Here is a 16,571-nt window from a genome sequence, read left to right on the forward strand (position 1 = left end):
TGACTGACGCTCACTGCTCGGATTATTTTTTTTCCTTCGTATAACCTGTCAAAACAGCAAAATAAAGTTTAACCAACAGCAAATCTAAATGGCAGTGTAACTCTCTGCCTACGCCTCTTTAACAAAGCTCCAAATATGCAGTATATTAAACGATTCTTCTTTTCTGTTGTAAAATATGGCTCTGCATGATAACCTTCAGGGTTCTTTGTAACCTCTGGAACAACTCAAAGGCATGTTTCTAAAAACTAATGCCAGGTTTAGGATGCTCAACAGAAATGTTGTCTTTGTCCCTGACAAAGGAGGTAAAGCTCCAAATACATCCAAGGGGCAGAGTTTTAGTCATCACACTAGATGAGACACAGATGTAGAACCACATCCAAATCGTTTTTGAATAAAACAAGGAAAAATCAAAAGATTTACCCTCACAAATTGAAGTGTGTTTTTAAGGGATTAATGGTTGGCTGGAGTTCAACATGAAGCTGTTTATCTTGTGCTTCACTTTTACCGTGTAAAACGCATAACTGCACCATTCAAACAGCTTTAACACCGTCAACATGCTGTCTAAATAACCTTCATCAGTTTATTAACGCAGAAAATGGAGGAAAGTACCAAAAACAACAGCTGTGATGGGGCACAACAAAAATAAGCAGGGCATCAATATGCAGCATGTCCGCTGGAGTCACAACTGGAAAAGGGACTGAGGCGGAAAGAAGAGCAGGTTGTTCTCGGTGTGATTTGTTATTAGATTAACATTAGATCAGATTTGCAATGGCTGCGAACGCACCAGCACGAGACTGGTTGGATTTCACCATCAGGGTGTTTACTCCAACATCAATTATACCTGAGCGCTGCTGTGGAAATATAAATATAGAAATGCTTTTCAACAGCAAATCACTTTAACAGGACCAAAACTGCCTCTGCCTGTCTGTTAATCAATTCTTGTTTATCAGTTTGCCTTCTTTATAAGTAGAATATACAATATATAAGTTAATTTTGAATTATTTCCACTTAAATTAGTTCTATGCTTTTGGAAACCTGATTTGCAAATAATAATAAGTGCGTTGGTGAAATGCCAAAATGCGCATTGAGCATTTTTGAGCGTGTCTTTTTAATTCAACGTGTGTGTGCCTGTGTGTGTGTGTATGTGTGTATGTGTGTGTGTGTGTGTGTTTGGTTTCAACTGTATGTATTTGTTACATTTAAGAATATAAATGTTGAAATTATGACATCTTGGGATTAATTAGAATAATGCAATGAGAATTTTGATCAGGTGTTTATATTAGTAATTTATGTATTGTTTCGCGCACTATCTGCCAGAGTGATAGTTACAACGTGCATTAATCGGTAAAGTAAACAATGCATCCTGGTTTATCTATGATGTCTACAGCAGGCTGGCCTATAGCCACTGTGAACTAAAGTACCCTGATGAGGCAGCTGTTAAACTTAAACTAGTGAGACAGAAATAAATCCATCTTTCAGGGGATTTCTGATGCAGTGTTCTACAGGCTTGAAAATTACATTAAATTCCAAGCGGAGGAGTCAAAATTCATGAATATGCATTAAAAGTGTCGTGTTAGGGCTGCTGGGGCTGTGATCTGCTATTTTAAGGCGACGTTACAAGCGTGTCTGGAATGACTCTTAAATTGAAAGTTCATACGCAGCATCCAGAAAGACATCAGCAGAACGACACACAGCAGGTTTATGCCAGAATTTATCATGTTAACTCAGTTCAACATTTGGTGTATTAAAAGGAAATGCCCACCAGCTGCTTTTTGGAATAATTATTTTTGAGCGATCAAAAAAAAAACATTCCTTTCTAACACACAATGACTACAACAAAGGAACTACCCCACTTTTCCTCTAACAATCAGTGAAATTAATATGAAAAAGAAAAGGTGAAATCAGACTTTTAGACGCCTCAAACTGCAGTACGAGACCAGACTCTTGCTCCGTGAATTGGAATAAATGTTTTTTGTTCACATGAGGGTGAGTGAGATGATCTGGCCTCACTGTCTCTTTGTCCATCTCCATAATATCACTAATATTTGGACCACGTGTGAGCAAACAGTCCATCTCATGGGAAAATTGCCTTAGTTTTTGTGCTACAGGCTATAAAGATATATGGGACTATAGAGCCACCCCTGGCCATGTACTCTCCTGTCAGTCATTAATAGTCAATGAGACATCAACAAAGAAAAGGTTTAAGGTTTTTGAATAGCAGAGAGATTTTTTTTTACATAAAGTATAAAAATAAGTTTACACTGCATGAAAGGTGTTTTTAAAGGCTCTTTTTCACCCTACTGGCAAGAAAAGTTTATCAAAGGGTATATGCCTTTGCTTTAGAACACACACACACACACACACACACACACACACACGCACACACACACACACACACAACACACACACACATACACACACAACCTAAAGGAGTTGTTATTATTAATAAAGTCAGCTTTTCCTCTCCAAATGGCTCGGATGCAGTTGTGCTAAATTCTGAAATCCAAAGGTGTCCATAGTAACACTCATTTCCTCCTTAAACACCAGTCGTTCAGGTGCATGTGAAATTGTCCCTGCCAGCAAAGCTTTTAAGTCTCCAAATCTCATTGTTCTTTCAGCTCGTCTGTGAATCGTGCAGCCAGCAGCATATTTATTCCTTCTGCATCACAGCAGTCCGATTTGTCAAGGGATTGGGAAAAGACAAGAGGAGTTGATACCATAATCTGGAAAAGAAACCAAAAAAAGAGAGAGATTAATTTATTTTCTTCCTTTATTTATTATTTATTTTACGTGGAATGCCCCCCCCCCCCCCCCCCCCACACACACACACCCTTGTGTAGATCAAGAGAGCAGTCGCTAAGTTGATTCTATAAATTCAAGCACTGAAATAGCTTTCCAAACATGCTTTATTTGTTGTTTAATTTGTCAAAGCAAAGAGGAAAATATAGAATGGGAAATTGCAGCAGTACAATAACCATTTGAAGCTAGTTTTTCATACCGGGAACAATTTCCCTGCTGAGAATGAGTTGAATCTCTGTTGGCTGATTTGTTGCCTGAGGTAATAAAATTAGATTTGTGAGCAACAGAGCAATCAGCAAGGCTATTAAGTAAAGCAGTAAGGAGGATATGAGAATTCACAGATCAGCTTCAAAAGGATGGAGGAAACACTGAGGAAGACAAATGATAGAACAGACTGATGCACTCTTAATGGCCTAATCAACAATGCAGAATTTAGATCTGAGCTTTGTTGAGTAAACACCCCAGTGTGAATAAATCGAAATGCAACCTGTATATTCAGTGGTTCAATTAAACTACTACAGGAAATGTCATTTCAAATGTCATTTTGACTTGACTTAAATATGCTGTATATATAAATATATATATGCTCATATAATTACTCAGTTTTATTGAGTTTGCATTGTGAAACACTTCTAAGAATATTGTTTGTTAACTACAGTTTGTGCACTTTTCATCGTTCCAACCATTAGGTCCACACGGGACAGTGAGGACGAGGATGATGAAGACAAACGAGGACGAAGCTGCACTCTGCTGTACCAGCACGCCATGATCAGAGTCCTGACTCATTTCATGGCAGAGGCGGCTGATCCTCGAAGCCAGACCAGCTTCATGCTGGGTTCTGATTGGCAGGTTGACATTACAGACATGGTGTGGGACTTCCTGAAGGTAGAAGACCCACAAATTGCTCAGCTACTAGACAGGAAGGTACTGGTTGGACAAGGCCCTGGAATGACCACTATCCAGGTAGGACATGTCTTTGTTAAGCTCCAGATTTCTTCTTCTAAGTGGGTTTATATTAACTGAAGGTTTTTAGTAGTTCCTGAGTTCAACCCTTCCGCCATCTACAAGGTGTCCTCACCTCGCGAGCCTGCTCCATGTCCATCCCGGTCGTTTGGAAGGAATGTCTCAGCTCGGCGAACAGCAGTGTTACGCCCCTGTGGTTTGACTTAGAAGCCGCGTTACATCCAGGATTCATCATAAATATTGTTTGACTTGCTACTTCACTTGTGAGGCAAAAATGTTCCTTTCCTCTGGATTACCAGCATTAATCAAAGGCAACGGGCTTCTTACCTACAGCAGGCTGGATGGCAGCCAAGCTGAGTCGGTGCTTGATGTGCCTTGCCTGAGTAAAGAGATAAAATAAAAAAGTAGTTTCCGTGTAACAGTTTGCATATTGCACATGGGCGCGTGGGCCTTTCATGTTAGATGAAACACTCGGAAAGACATTCTAAATCACCTATAACTTGTGGTAATCTCCTTTTTTCCATATCGGTGACACTTCTGCTAAAAGCTTGTTGATGGGATGCAGCCTGGACTTGCTTGTCAATCAAAAGCTGTGACCGGCTTCTCATGTGGATATTCTCTTGATGAAGTTTCTCTAGGTGCTTTTTCACAGCTTCGCCCGCGGTCGCAGTTGCCACTGCTGATTTCTCCTGGGAAGGCTCCAGCAGGAAATGAAAAAGTTTCCATTAACAGACCTATACAAGGTTGCGTCACTGTCGTGGAAGCGCAGGCGTAATTGTTCTAACCAACACGTCCCAAGTTACTGCCTGACAACCACATTTGTTTGAAGGGGATATTGCAGGTAAAAAAAAAGAGAAAAGCCTCCCGGTTTCATCTTTGCTTTTTCTTCTTCTGGCTGTCCCACAGGTACTGTCTCCTTTGTCCGACTCAATCTTGGCAGAGAAGACTATCACAGTGGTGGATGAAAAGGTGACCATCACAGAGTTGGGGGTCCAGCTGGTTAGCGGACTGTCAATGAACCTGCAGCTCAGCCCAGGTAGCAACAGGGCCATCCTGGCGACTGCAACCACACAGGAGGTCCTACAGAGTCCCAAACAGGTCAGGACGCGGTCGCTGGCCTCTCATACGTGAAGGCAGATTATTAGACATCATACTGGATTTTATTTTACACCACCATAGTTGCAGGATGAGGCAAAATACACTAAAATACAAAAGTAAATGAAGATCAAATTTATCAAAAGTAATGAAAAATCACATTGAAATGTAATATTGAGATGCACAAAAAGTTTATCAGGAAATAGAAATGCTCAGGACACCAAGAGGATTAAGTTAGCTTAGTTTAGCGTTTAATCTTACTTTTAATCTTTAAGATGTGAGTGGTGATAGATTTTTTTCTCATGGTGTATTAAATATTTGCTAGCTTAATAACATTCGACAAGGGTATTCGGTAAAAGCCAAAATGCCAAAAATGCTTTCTGAAGTTTTCCAAATTCAACAATCTTATTGCCAGATTTCATTTCACACCAGAAGCATCCCCAATTGAGCAATTTTACAGCCAGGCATTTGCAAGCGTGCATGTGCTTATGTGCATGTGTCTGTTTGTCACACACCATCTCTAACAGTCTCAAGAGCCTCACTATTGTCAACTAGGTTTGTAATGGAAAGGAAGGCTTCATCCAAGAACATGTCAAATCAAGGCAAAAGCAAACTTATGACTCACAGGCCTCATCGGGGTTCTGCTGGGCTTCTCCATGGCGCCGTCACCTCTTTGATCTGTCCATCAACACTTCCCACGCACATTTTCTGAACTGCCCCTTTTCCTAGCTGGGAGTCCAGACAATCAGAAGGCAAATATCTGCCCTATCTCCACATGCACTGTGACAATAAGGGAGCCCCATCCTTAGTAAGTCCCCAGCATCAGTAATTAGGGAGCGCTGTCACACCACAGTGGGTATCTGGGTGCCTTTGGGGATTTATCCCTCTTCATTATTAAAAGCCAAATCGTGCTGTATTGAAGAAGGGGATGCCTGTAAGATGCTCTTGTAGGGCAATTTTTAACACACACTCTCTATATAATATTTCAGTTTGATCTTGACGGCCATATCTTTAAATCTCTATCCCTCCAGTTTAGAGAAAATACTGAAATAGCTTGGCCACATAACACAGAGGCCAATCTTGGTGCTAGAAGAGAACTGAAAACTAACAAGCATCAGTTGGAATGAGCACAAATGTCCCGATGTGCTTTTTCTGTGCTTACGGCTACAGTTTTATCATGACAACACATATGAGGCTTTTAACAGGCTATTGAAATGCTGTGTGTGGAATATGTCCCTAAAAGTTGATCCTTTTAAGGAAAATGTTAACATTTCTTTTTTCATATCATTTGTTTCCACAGGAGGCTTTGATCAGTGCCTGGCTGCAGTTCAGTGACGGCTCTGTGGCTCCTCTAGACCTTTACAATCCGGATTTCTTTGTGCTGACGGCTACTTCCTTAGATGAAGAGGTTGTGACAGTGCAGCAGCACCCATCATGGAAGTGGCCTGTAATTGTGACAGAGGCTGAGGGCCAAGGGCAGCTGGTCAGGGTGGAGATGACTGTTTGCGAGGTTTGCCAGAAGTTCAAGCGCAGAAGCATCCTGGCAGCAGGGAACTGCCATGTCAGAGTTAAATTTGGTCAGAGTGACAACTCAAGAGGCGGAAGCATCGACTACTACAGCCCAGATGGAGATGATCTGGAGAGCAGAGACAGGCACGACAGGACCAGCTTCAATACCCTTTACTTTGGCAGCTCTGTCTCTGACATGGAGGATGGGGTGTTGAGGAAAGCCACCACCACCAAAAGCGCAATAATGCGGAGACCTAATGGGGACAAACTCTCCGATGACAGCCAACACAACATGCCACTTGATTTTGCCGACTTACCTGCACAAGTGGATCTCCCCCACAGCAGAAATGTGGACGATGACCTTGTTCAGACAGCCCGCGGGCTGACAGACCTGGAGATAGGTATGTATGCCCTGCTAGGAGTCTTCTGCCTCGCCATTCTGGTATTTCTTATCAACTGCATCTCCTACACCCTGAAGTACCGCCACAAAGAGCTCTCCATCGAGGGCCAGGAGAACATAAACCATGCCCACGACTGGGTGTGGCTGGGCAATGACGCTGATCTGATTGAGAGCCAAATCAGCCTGTCACCCCAGCCGGAGGAACAAACCTCTATAATGGACTCAAGCAGCGGACTGGAGGAGGGCAGCCACCTGCTGAACGGAGGCTCTGCCCAGAAGAACGTGCAGGGCCAAGTGCATCGAGCAGCTGACGTGGGGTCTTTAGTCAAGGACGGCAAAGGTGACTCACCCACCACCAAGCGGAAGCGAGTCAAGTTCACGACATTCACCACCATCCCATCAGACAGTACTTACCCCACTGTGAACACACTGACTAGAAGCCACAGCCAGGACATTAAGTGGGTGTGCAGAGACATGGAGCTCGGAGACTCTAAGGAGTTGCGCAATTACATGGAAAGGTTGAATGACAATGCTTTGAAGGAGATGGCATAATATACCATGTGCTCTTCTGGCAAACTCACCCTTTTGCCTTTCAGAGGAGAATAGGACCTCGAGTAGGTGAACCTTTACTTCAATCTCATCCCAAAACTGCCAAAGGGTCATTACATTCAAGAAGACTGTCCTGAATTCAGTGAATTGTTACCATATAATCACACAAGGTGGATCTTCTCACTGTTTATCTAATGATTGACCTTTATATCCACTTTCTTACTACAGCGTTAAGAAGGTAGTTAAGATCCAAGAACAGGCTGCCAGGAATGCTGGCCCATAATTTGCAGATAACTTGTAGATTTAAAATAACATTTGTAGGTAGATGTTATGAATGTGTGCATAGTGGTTTTGGAAGTTTTGTAAGACTTAAAATATTAATTTCCTTTGGCAGAACTTTATTCTTTAAAGCAGAAGGTAATTTCTGCATGTGGCTGGAGAAAAACGAAAAAAGAGAGAGGAACAGCGGCACAAATCACTGGTTGATACTCACGAGGTCATAGGTTTGCATTATGGACACTAGGGACATGCAAATTGACAATGCCGTGCCAGGAAACCTTCAGAGAACTGCAGAGGTACCGTTGAGCAAGGTACCAAATCCCCAAATGCTGGGTTGGGGTCCTGCGACGATCTGTCCAGGGGTTGTACCCCACCTTCGCCCGTATGCAGCTGGGATAGGCTCCAGCACCCTCCCTGTGACATAGTGATCAAGAAGAAGAAAAGTTAAAGATCAACAATGTCTGAAGATGACAAAAACTGTCCCTGCTGATATTTACGACGATAAAGCTAAACGGGCGAGAATCCAAACGCGTGTTTGCTTGAAGATTTCAAAGAACTTTTGATTTAACAGAAAGACCCTTTGACTCCTGAAAAAAAAAGAAACTTTAAATTTTGTTAAATGTTGTGTAAATACTGAAAAACTTTAGTATGGACTTCTAATTTTAGCCCTGCATTAAAGGTGCACTGTGCGATCTTGCATGGCGTCACTTCGTTGACGTTTGAAGTAAACAAAAAACAAATCAGGGCAAGCTGGCCCCTCCCCCCTCCGTGTTTGTAACCGTCATGAACGCACTTCAAAGTCGAAATCGGACTTGTGCTATGATAACGTTGCTAAGATGACTGAGCTAACTCCAACTGTGAGTAAATTTGCCATCATACCTGCAGGTGCACTAAACCCTGCCCCCTCCCCAACCATCTTGTCGGTGATTGGCTGGAACGTGGTTTGTTGTGTTTTGGTGCACAGCCTGTCCCCACAGTGCTTTTTAAATGCTTACAGCGCCCATGTTGTCTCCAGAGAACAGGCTTTTTCACAGTGTATTCAGGAGGCAGGCGGATGAACCCGAGATGCTAACGGAGATCGCCTAGTGCACCTTTAAGTATTCAATGTTTCCTCACAGTATCTGAGTGAACTTTGTTGTGTATTTACTCATTGACTTGTGTTCTCATACATTCTGATTAAGTAACCAACCTATAACATTTCATTTTTAGCCCTTAATAACATTTCTGGACCACCATCATAATTTTCAAACCTTAATTTTCACACTTTTCACTGTTTGTTTATCATAAACATATTTAATTTTCTCATTCTCAGTTTTTGGAGTTTTTGGAGAAAATACTTTGCAGCTGCAGATTTGAGTCAAGAATTGTTTCAGTCAAGAATATACTAAGTTCATCAATGGTTCTGAGGAGAAATTGGGCTCGCAGCGGCGCCTTTTACACATTTAAGCCACATTATTTTGAAAGCACAGCATCTATCTGCAAGACAAAGATCAATTTTCTTGGATTTGAATAGTTATTTTAATCTCTTAAACTCCAAAAGTTATGTTATTTTCGTCCCTCTTTTCTGGACTCATTCTTTTAGACACATTTTCTTCTTGTCTCATGTCCCTAAAGGTAACAGCATTCCCATTCTTCAACCCAAGATAGTAGAGCTGTCATGTGTGTACTCAACAGTCCCCAAAGCATTGTACTGTTGCTCTGTATATTATATTTTCATAGCATTAAAAATGATACACAACAATGTCTAAAAGGCACCATTGTGAGGTCACTCCTTTGTCATGATATACTGATCATATACTGATCAAGACAGCCGACGATATAAATGGACTTAAAATTAAAAGGCTGGCCAACATGGAAATGTGACATTCGCTGACACCGCTGGTGTGGTTTAAGTTTTGTGAGCTTTGATGAAAATACTCATTTCAATCCTGTTAACCCCTGCTCCCAGTGACTCCAAGGAAAGCATACCAATGGCCATCTGGGAACAAATGAGTTCTTCATCTCTCGGGGATAATGGCAAGGGAATGTTTTGCTTTTGGAAATGGATCTTTTATTATTCCTATAATTGCACAAATAATAATCATCTCTGAAAACTGGGCCAACAAAGGCAGTCGGCTGAAAAATTGCATTTTGTCATTATCGTCACAATGGTTGTGAGTGATGTTGCTGCACTTTTTTCTCTGGTATTAACAGAGAAGCGTCCACATTATGGTATGTGGATCAGACTGTTAATCAGTATTGCTCGTTACTTCAGCGGCAAGAGGAAATGTTAGAAGCTTCAACAAACACTAGCGGCTACTCGGGGAGTAATTAAGAACCAGCCTTTTCACTTGTTCCCTTTTCCACTGTTCCGCTGCTGTTGTGGATGAAAATCCCTAAATAAACACATAAAATTGGAAAGATTAAAACAGCTTTGATAATAAGTAAATTCAGTCATTCAGCAGTTTTCCTCTCTTTTCACAAGTTGCATTTTTAACAGGATCTTCCAACCAGCAGCAGTTTTAAAATACATGTTGCATTGCTTATTTGTTCAATATTCTATATTTGACTCAAGAGAATAGGCTGTATGGTTAAAGATTAACTCCAAAAGCAGTCAAAAATCGTAGCTTAAACATTAATTTTTTTTTCCCTCAAATGAATTCTAACAAATTAGCTTTTCGCCCCGTTTAGTTATTTCAAAACAAAGTATGTTTGTTGACGTGGCTCTTAAATTCGGAGCGGTTACGTTCATCATTTCCCAGGAAAATCCGAGGGGAATCCTGCTACCTAGATGCAGGTAGCATGTGTGAGGAATTGTGTTTCTAAACCCACAGTGGGTTGTTCAGTTATGACACATAGCTGCAAAAAGCCGTAGTTTGGGGAAATCTGTGCCTTCCCATGATCTTCCTTGGAGATCTTGAGCAGGGGGAGTGAACTCATCTCCTGTGTGCACAGGGAGGATATATGTGTTTCTGCTGCGGACTGATTTGATCATATCTACAGGCTCCTCTGTGAATTTTCTGGCTGTATTTCTGTTGGGGGGGTTGTGAAAGGGGTCGTGTTCTGCGTGTGTGCTGGGATCCTGGCTTCTGGGCTCAGTCCATGGGCTGTGAAGGGGGGGGGGGGGGGGGGGGGGGGGGATCTATGAGGGATTTAGCTGTCAGGCATGATTGATGGAGGTTCTTCTGTAATTAAAACTATCCTGCATCATTATTCAGTAGCATCGGTAGCAACAGCGCAGCCCACTGAAGCCTCTTCGGCTCCACCACCGGGTCTCCTCGTGTTCGCCAGGCTTGAGCAGCGTCTTGACCCCCTGAAAAGAAAATAAGAATTCTTCCCCCGGCTTCCATCTTAAATAGACTTTTAATTAAATTGATGATGTGAGACCAGTAAACACTGGCTAATGGTTAGCTTTGCTCCCTGAGGTCCTAAGTGTCAGGTCCACATTTGAAATGCACAAATGATTACACTTTTGTTGACTTCTGGTTAATTTCCAGTTGACAGCAGATTTGACAGCCACAGTCAAACCGCCGACAATGGCAGCTTGAATCTCTGGTCCAACCAAGTTCTTCCAGATGGAGCTGCAGGAAATCAAAGACAACATGTTCATGAAACCGAAACCTTGTGCCAAATTGTTGTCTTGTTAACATTGTGTCCCACAGGACCGGCGCTCCTAAAACGGGCACAACACGCAGGTTTTCACGCAGAGTAACTTTCCTCATTAGAGTTCTTGACTGGCTACATTCAGCCTCTGCTGCCATTCATGCTATCAGTTCTAATGGTGGATAAGAGCTTCCTGTTACACAAAAGGATAAAAGGCAAAGCCACACTGTGTAAGTTTGCTTTTATTACACAGTGTGGCTTTGCCTTTCATTCTTTCATTCTACCTCTTCTACCTACCCAGTCAGGGCTGTGCTGTGTGGAGAGAGCTTGTTTTCTCATGTTATTCCTGGAGTTCCCATTTTTCTGCAGTTATTCTGAAGCACACAGAGACAGATTTGTTTGACAGTCTCTGTATGTCAGTACTCGGTTTATGTAGTGACCTAAAAGCTGCCATATAAAGTTACATTTTGGGTGCTTTTGGTTCCTACAAGGACCCCTGCAGCCAAGCCTACCTCCTCAGAAATGGAATTACCTGTTGTGATGCAGTCACAGCAGCTGTGATTGAGCCCCATGTTTGCCATCTATTTCCTTTAAAGCTTTCTTCTTCATTTCCTTCCATCCACTGAGGAATTAAAAAGAAACACTGCACGTGAGTGGTGCACGGATGTGACAGATCACAGATGTCATTGCAAGAACAGCTAAATAGCAACAGATCGTGAAATGAAACATCTGCAAAGCGGCTCAGAAGAGACCTGAAGGCTGGATGAGGATGGACCTGCAGTGACTCAGACATTCTGCCACAAAATGTCTGCGTATTAAAGTGAGAAGATGTGTTGGGATGAACCGAAACCACGTGGAAGTAGACAATCAACTGACGTGCACAGGCCTACAGGTCGCAAGTGACCAGAGACCCGCTTAGAAGAGAAAACGTTCCTAAATCTCGGAGCTGCTGCAATAGTATTCATATGTAATATTTGAGGAATTCTTGTTATTCTCTTGACTCGTCACCTCTTTTTATGATTCTTACAGCCTAAATTGTTAAGTGGTCTCTTACATGTGCTGATCGATCGCTATTGACACTGAATACAAAAGATTGTTAAATGAGACGCCAAGCAGACCCGATTCAGTGTCTCCGTGGTGGGTTCCAGGCCAGGAGGTAATTGCCCATTTTATCGGAGACACTCGCTGATGTACAATAGAAACCCAAAAGAAGCCTTGGACGTGATCAACACTAGAGAATGTGTTCATCACTTCATTTCTCTGAATAAACAACTGGCACAAACCACTTCATCCTTCACAATCACATCGTAACCTCACAATGTCTTCAGCAATGCTCAACAATCACCCAAATACGTCTTTTCAGGATCAGCCGGTCCCTGCAGATCCGTGCAGCATCGGCCAGAACGGCGGCGCTCCTGCAGCGGCTGCAGGATTTCTCTGCCAGTTAGAAAATAGCAGAAGGTCAGGGGGCTCCTGAGACACACCTGGCTGGAGATCTTTATTGTTCTACGTGGGAGGAACATTTATCTTGACACCGGTACAGTTTTGTTGGAGTCGAGCTCAACTCTGTGGGAATAAAAAAGCACGAAAGCACAGGCCCTACACATAAGGAAGGCACCGGTTGATGATGTAAGGCCACAAAGATCTATGCCACTAAAGATTTTCATGGTTTCTTATTTCACACTTCGTCTGTCTGAATGGAAGCTCGTGTTGGGCTCAACACAAATCCCTCATTTGGGAGTCTGTGATTGATTCTAGAGAAAAACACCAACAGAACCTTTAACATCAGAAAACCCACTTAGTGAAATACCTTGAAACTGACCAGAGTAATGAATACAAATTGACTTTAATGTCACATGTGAAGATCAGACATAATTGTTGAACTTTGGTTGCCAAGAATCATTAAAAAAATAAATGACAAGTGAAACTGCACTGGTCCACACTGATGGTACCCTCATCCCAACCTTCTGAGGCAGCTGGTGCAATGAAGCAATGTCTGTACCTCCCAACGAGACTCCTGCACCTGCTGAGCCACTGCAGCCCAAACCTTTTCGGCAGGTTTGAAGGCTGCTTCTCCAGCCTGCATGTTTCAGCTCCTTCCACGGATGGTGAAAAGAATGTAGATCAGCGCTCAGCGAAGGACACTTCAGAATAGTAAAAGCTTCTGCTCTTAGCAATTTTAGAGTGTCACTTTCTGTGTGTTTTGGGCCATTATGCTGTTGCAGAAGCCCTGACCAAACTGAGACCAAGCTTTCTGACACTGGACAGCACATTCCGCTCCAGTCCAGTGCCTTAATAGTCTGGGGATTCCATTGTGCCCCCATAAAGACGCCAGCTGTAGCAAAGCAGCCCCACAACAGACGTTTCACAGCAGGTACAATGTTGTTTTCTTTGAAAGCTTATCTCAATAAACTGGAATATCATCCAACAGTTTATTCTTTTCACTAACGAAACACGAATTTGATATAGATTCATCACACACGGACTGATGTATGTTTCAAGGGTTTATTTCTAATTTTGAGGATTATGGTCCACGGCTGATGAAAACTCCAAATTACAGTATCGCGTAAGACAAACAAACCAATACAAAAAGAAATGTTGGACTAAAAAGCACGAGGATGTTTGGTCTGGGCTCCTCCTGCATGAGTGACTGCAGTAATGTAGCTCCGCAGGGAACCCATCGGGCTGAGGCCCTGCTGAGATGCTCTGGAAGTGCAGGTTGCTTTGATAGTGGCCTTCAGCTCTTCGGTGTTGTTGGGTCTGATAGCTCTCATCTTCCTCGCCACAACAGTCCATAGATCCTCCCTGGGCTTCAGGGATACCAGAAGGTTCTTAAACCTGATATTTTGGCAGTGTGGACAGGTGCTTGAAAATCTCCCGGTTGGCGGCTGCTCTGGCCTTGGATCTGATCAAACCCGGCGCACCCGTAGATGCACCTGCTGATGCCACTTGCTGAAAAGCTCCGGCTTTATCTCATCTTTCCAAAACATTCTTTGCCAATGTGCATTTTGCTGGAATCCAGTTTCAACTTTTATGATGTGCTTTCAACAGAGGCAGAATTTGTTCTGGGCTCTTGGATTATTATTTGTTCCGTATGCACCTTGAATTTGTCATCACATTTCCACATCCAGGGAGGTTGGAACAACCTTAAATAGTCAAAGGAGCATCAAGCTCAATGCCGATGGTTGTATAGCCGTCCCCTTTACCGTGCTTGCCTATAATCTTCTTCTGATCTGCTGCGACAGCTCCCTCCTTAGCTTCTGTGGTCTGTGCCACAGGTACCCGCACGATAGCAAAGCTACTTTGACACGTCTCCCGGGTCAAATTAAGACTTTCTAGGGGTGCCAGGCCTGGTTTATTAGGTCTTTTGAACCACAAGTCAAAGACAGTGTCTGATTTTCAGTAGTTAATTTAGATGGTTTCAGGTAATTTCAGTGCCCATTGCTGTTTTTTTCTCTTAAATGGATTGGTCCACAGATCTATTCTCATCCCCTACTTTGCTGAGGATCCCTTATTAGAAATACTTCAAGTGAAACCAAAAAAACACTCACAGTCTTGCTTTGGTGTCTCACAGTCTGAAGGCCTGAGGCACGAGATTGCCAACTAAAAAGGAGAGCTCAGATAAGATAATTAACGGTGTGTAAAGGTGGGTGTTTTTGTACTAAGGGATAACCCATTTGTCTCATTGGCTGTTCTTTTCTAAGCAATGTATCTACATTAGCTTATCTAAATTAGCCCAAGATAACTGCTAATCCTCTCACTCCTGGAAGAATCTTGGAGTATCTGCCAGACACTCATTACACAGGTTATACTCAGCTAACAACTAAAAGCAGATTATGGATTATGGAAACGCCTGTGCAGCAGCGCTTGCAGGACTCAAAGATATTCTAATTGGTTGCCCTTCAAAAAGTGAAGAGAATCACCTGGGTCAAGCTAATTACAGAGGTGTGTCGCTGTTAAAGCAACCTGTTACAACAATATTTTGTAATAAAACACAGACGGCGCTGCGACTCAGGCGACCGTCAGGTTGTCAGTCTGCTAAAAATGTTTCATCTCAAGCAAAATGTGAAAATAAAGGATTTTTAGTGCCATTACAGACTGTCAGACTGGTGACACTCAAAGAAATGTCAGGAAATTGTCAGGTTGGACTATTTTTGATGGAGCACTTGCAAGTTGAGGAATAAGCTTGGAGATGTCTGTGTAGATTCTCAATCATCCAGGTCATTGTATCCTAGGTAGTTTTCTATGGACCATCATTAGCATGCAGATGGTCCACAGGGGCTATATATTTTCAAGCTCTCTCCCCAGCAATTTCAGAACTGAAGAAGCCTTCTGGATAGAAGGCGAAATGTCTTCAAGAGAAAAAATCCCAGTCCAGTGGACATAGAAAACTACCTTGGAAGCTTGGAGATGTAAAGCAGAATGCTAGTTTTGGTTGAGGCTGCACGCACCTGGTGTAGGTTTTTCTCTGTAGTCACGTTTCCTCCCACGGTGAAGGGTGCATTATTTGCAGCTGGCACCGAGAGATCGCGGCAACAAAGACCGAGCTGGTGGGCAGCCGGATCACCTGAGGGGGAACCTGTCATGTGACACCTGGGTGGCACCGAAGTCGCTGTATGACACATTTTTACCGATGTTATGTTATTTTATTTAGCAGTTTATCTTTCAAACTCCAGAGTGAGTTGGTCACCCAGGAAACTTGACCCCCACCTCCTCATCGACACGCTGTTAGATATTGAGCTGATTTCCACTCTCGGGCCAACGGTCTCCAACCTGCGACAGGGCGCATGGTGGAATGCTTTGAAACTTTAGGAAAAGAAGATTGAGGTGGCTTAACTTTTTCAGAGAAAATGTAGGCAAACGGCCTCGATGAACAGTCTCTTTCAACATTGGTTTCAAAGAAACGTGGTGGGTTTCAAATGTCATCAAACGATTGAAATAATCCAGAGAACACCATCACCGAGTGGCCCTAACCTTTGAAGTTGGTGTTTCGCTATTAAAAGACTGCGACCAAACCTGTTTTTCAATGGAATAAATGCAAGTTTCAGGGAGCTTAGAAGAGTTACTACAACTGCTGTATATCTGTAGTCTCATCCCAAGAGTCCTCAATGTATCAGAGGCCTGTAGATCTTGTAGGTAAATGTTTGGACGAGCAAAGTCTTTAGCAGCTTTAATGGACACAGAAGTGTGTGTGTGTGGGATGGGGGTGTGTGTTTTTGTGAGAGAACGAAGCGTAGCTAATGTGTGCACCCTGAGTCGAGTTGCTTTAACTGGTGCTGTTTGAACACAGGGGCGCTATTTAAAGCTAAGATCATGTGAAGATCAAGCAAATTTTAAACGTGAAGAAACACCACTAGGCCTGAATACATTTGAAATGGGCAGATGGAGTGTGGAG

General features: G+C 42.8%; 1 protein-coding gene across 2 annotated transcripts in view; it reads left to right on the forward strand.

The window, feature by feature from the left end:
- Positions 1-9,361, forward strand: part of si:dkeyp-14d3.1 (transmembrane protein 132C) — a 133,779-nt gene extending 124,418 nt beyond the window's left edge. For both annotated transcript variants that reach the window (XM_011615260.2, XM_029830113.1), the window contains exons 7-9: positions 3,489-3,762; positions 4,669-4,860; positions 6,158-9,361. In XM_011615260.2, coding sequence (XP_011613562.2) covers positions 3,489-3,762; positions 4,669-4,860; positions 6,158-7,318 — 1,627 coding nt within the window. In that variant the 3' untranslated portion in view covers positions 7,319-9,361. The remainder of the gene's footprint in view (positions 1-3,488; positions 3,763-4,668; positions 4,861-6,157) is intronic.
- Positions 9,362-16,571: the final 7,210 nt, after the last annotated feature.

This window comes from Takifugu rubripes, chromosome 21 (genome assembly GCF_901000725.2).
Source record: "Takifugu rubripes chromosome 21, fTakRub1.2, whole genome shotgun sequence".
In the NCBI taxonomy this organism is placed as follows: domain Eukaryota; kingdom Metazoa; phylum Chordata; class Actinopteri; order Tetraodontiformes; family Tetraodontidae; genus Takifugu; species Takifugu rubripes.